The 3,093-nt window shown below is 35.0% G+C and overlaps 1 protein-coding gene across 1 annotated transcript in view; it reads left to right on the top strand.

Moving 5' to 3' along the window:
• The first annotated feature begins 516 nt into the window (after positions 1-516).
• LOC107561271 (piwi-like protein 2) overlaps positions 517-3,093 on the top strand; it is a 37,691-nt gene continuing 35,114 nt past the window's right edge. Inside the window, exons 1-3 of the mRNA XM_016245681.1 lie at positions 517-601; positions 1,247-1,714; positions 2,592-2,688. Coding sequence (XP_016101167.1) covers positions 1,274-1,714; positions 2,592-2,688 — 538 coding nt within the window. The 5' untranslated portion in view covers positions 517-601; positions 1,247-1,273. The remainder of the gene's footprint in view (positions 602-1,246; positions 1,715-2,591; positions 2,689-3,093) is intronic.

The following is a 3,093-nucleotide window of genomic DNA, read 5'->3' as shown; positions in this document are numbered from 1 at the left end:
TGCTGTTAAAGATAAAGTTTGAAATTATATTATAGTCCAAGCTAAAAAAATAGCACATTTTGTTAAAAAAGAGAAAAGTTGGGAGGTTGTATCAAAGCATAGCTCAGTAGCTTAGTACATAGATACATAAATGTAGTTTAATTTCTCTGAGTACAAGGTTTTATGTTTTTCAATTTTGCACCCTGTTTTGTCCAACTTCTCAAGAATGATATCAGGATTATATCAGATATAGAAAAAAAGATAAAGATTGATTATTTAATAGACATCATTTTTGCTTGTCTTTATTTTAATGTGCCACAATACTGTCTACAGAGAAAAATAAAATCTTAATAAACAAGGAATATATATAATATATATATTTTCATTTCTCTAATGTTTGGGGGGGGGGGAACTAAATGCCAAAACATGTACATTTTTTTACATGTTTTATTTGAGTTATAACTCGAAAGTGTTTCCAGTCGAATGATTCATGAATTGGTTTGACCGAGTCACGAATCGCGAATCTGACAACACTACTGAATCAGTGATTGTTCAATTTCAGTCTAAAATATCTGGCTGTTGGAGCGAACGGTTCATCCTCTCACTGAAGTATCGACTACAGGTAGCCTACATGTACACCTTCATGCATGCGTCAACCTGATTTGTTTCTGGAAGTAATCGAATAGAGTTGTTTTTTGTTACTGCGTTCTTCATTCTGTCGAATAATCAGATCAATTTGACTTCGCGCGCTGTCTAACGTTAGTTGTTAGTTTGCGGATTAAACTTTACGGTCCACATGCAAAAGCCAAAAAAGTACTAAATAAACGTAATCTTCCCATAGCAATCTAAAAATGTCATTTAATTTTAATTTGCACATTAAATTAAAAAAATGAAATAAATTCAGTTATTGTTTTAGACGCTTGTCATACAGGCACGTGCTCTTGTCGATTGAGATAACGAACTTGAATATCTGACTAAATGTTGGCAAAAATGCCTTGATTACAGCCGGTAAAATTATATAATGGGCGTACTAAAGCATGTTTTTTGTGCTTCAATGCGCATATTTGGCAGAAATCTTGCACATTGACCCATTCATTTATTGATTGTGTTGCCTAGTTTAGATTAACTCTTGCACATGTGTTATAAAAGAGTGCAGTGAGATTTACTTTTATGATTTAATGCTTTAAAGCTCTGCAGTGCTTTGACAATGTTATAGATGGACATGTCAAGAAAACCTTCATTGATCTCTTTGCTTTGTTTTTGTCAGTTGCATTGAAGTGCAACAGAGGAAGAAATGGATCCAAAACGACCACCCTATCCTGGTCCCCCAGGGGTCACCCGCATACCATGGATACAGTCAGCAGAAGATCAGGGTCAACCGCCAGACCAGCCCCCATTGGGACGGGCCAGAGGTCTCGTTCTGCCTAAAGATGAACCTCTTCTTGGACGAGGTAGAGCCTTAGGCGTACCTGGAGAAATGCCTGTGCAGTTTGGGAGAGGAATAACTCGGTCTGTAATGGAGCTTCCGGTGGGCATTCCTAGAGGAGTGCGATTACCGATAGAAGAGGGAGGTTTTGGAAGAGCCCGAGGTTTTTTGCTGCCCACTCTGGATCCCACTGTTGGGATAGGGCGAGGGGCTGCCGTGGGACCAGTGTCTATCCCGGACATCGGAAAATTAGAGGCACAGGAAAAGATGCCTGAGCTGCAAGCACAGGTGACTCCAATGGTTGCCAAGGTAAGTAGAAGACATGGTTAGGGTTGCGCGATTTGGGGAAAATAAATCAAATTGTGATTATTTTTTTGAATAAAAATTAGGATTGCAATTTAAAATGTGATTTAGGGCTGCACAATTTGGCCAAAATGTTGTCATTATATATCAATGTGGCTGTGAAATAATATTATTATTATTATTACTAGAAAATAAAAATATAAAAATTACTAAATAAAAAAACAAAATAAGAAATATTACTGTTATAATATTTCACTGTCAAATATAAACAGAATGTTAAAGAAAAATAATAAGTTATATTATATTATAACTTGTATGGCTGTATTATTATTATTATTTTAATATTAAGCCAACTAACTTTTAAAGCAAACAAACTGCTGAATTTTTGTGCAGTATCATTAAGGGGATTCAGTCATTTCTGCAACACACACATTCAATCAGTCACACAGTTCTCTTCCTCACAGTTTGGAAATATATTCTTAAAGCTGTAAAACATAATAAATTGCAATTTATGCTGTTTCTGTTATTATTGTTGAAGACAGTTAATGGCTATATTACTCTATTCACAACATCTGTGAACCAAACTGCTCTGAGATGCTGCAAACACCAGCGGATAATTAGCTGCTCACGTAAAAGAACACCGTGCCATGCTTTAGTTTGAAATGCGCAGTGCATATATATATTTCATTAAATTGCTGCCTTTATGATTTGATAATCACACTAAGCCATATGTCACGATTTAGGTTTTATTTCAATTAATAGTTATTTCATAAAATGGTTCCAAATAAATATTTCTTCCGGAACCATTTTATGAAATTTTACCAAACACATTTGAATTAGCAATAGATTTATGCAATAAGTCTCAGGCTTGGCTTTCTTTTAGGTTGATGCTCCTGGGCCGGGGTCATCGCTGGTGTCCATGTTCAGGGGCCTGGGCATTGAGCCTGGAAAGACATGGGACAGAGGAGCTACACCTCTTGGTATGAGAGAGAAAAAGTCAAAAGCTTTATTTTTGCTTCATTGTGTATGTATATCTTTAAATTAATAGTTCACGAAAAAATTGAAGTCCAGTCATCATTTACTCACCCTCTTTTTGACATGACCAGTCACTCCAAACACCAAAAATGAGAGCTTGACCCCACATCCCCCCCTTTTTTGTATTGGTTTATTTCCATTTATTTATTCTTTATTCTTTATTATTATTATTATTATTAATATTTTTTTAAATATAATTATTTCTATTCAGCAAGGGTGCATTAAATTGGATCAAAAGTGACATTTATAATGCTGCAAAAGATTTATTTTCATATAAATGCTGTTCTTTTGAACTTTCTATTCACCAAGAAATCCTAAACAATGAATCACGGTTTCCACAAAAATTTTAA

This window comes from Sinocyclocheilus grahami, unplaced genomic scaffold (assembly GCF_001515645.1).
Source record: "Sinocyclocheilus grahami isolate Dianchi unplaced genomic scaffold, SAMN03320097.WGS_v1.1 scaffold762.1, whole genome shotgun sequence".
NCBI lineage: Eukaryota > Metazoa > Chordata > Actinopteri > Cypriniformes > Cyprinidae > Sinocyclocheilus > Sinocyclocheilus grahami.
This window is presented reverse-complemented; position numbering and strand designations above follow the sequence as displayed.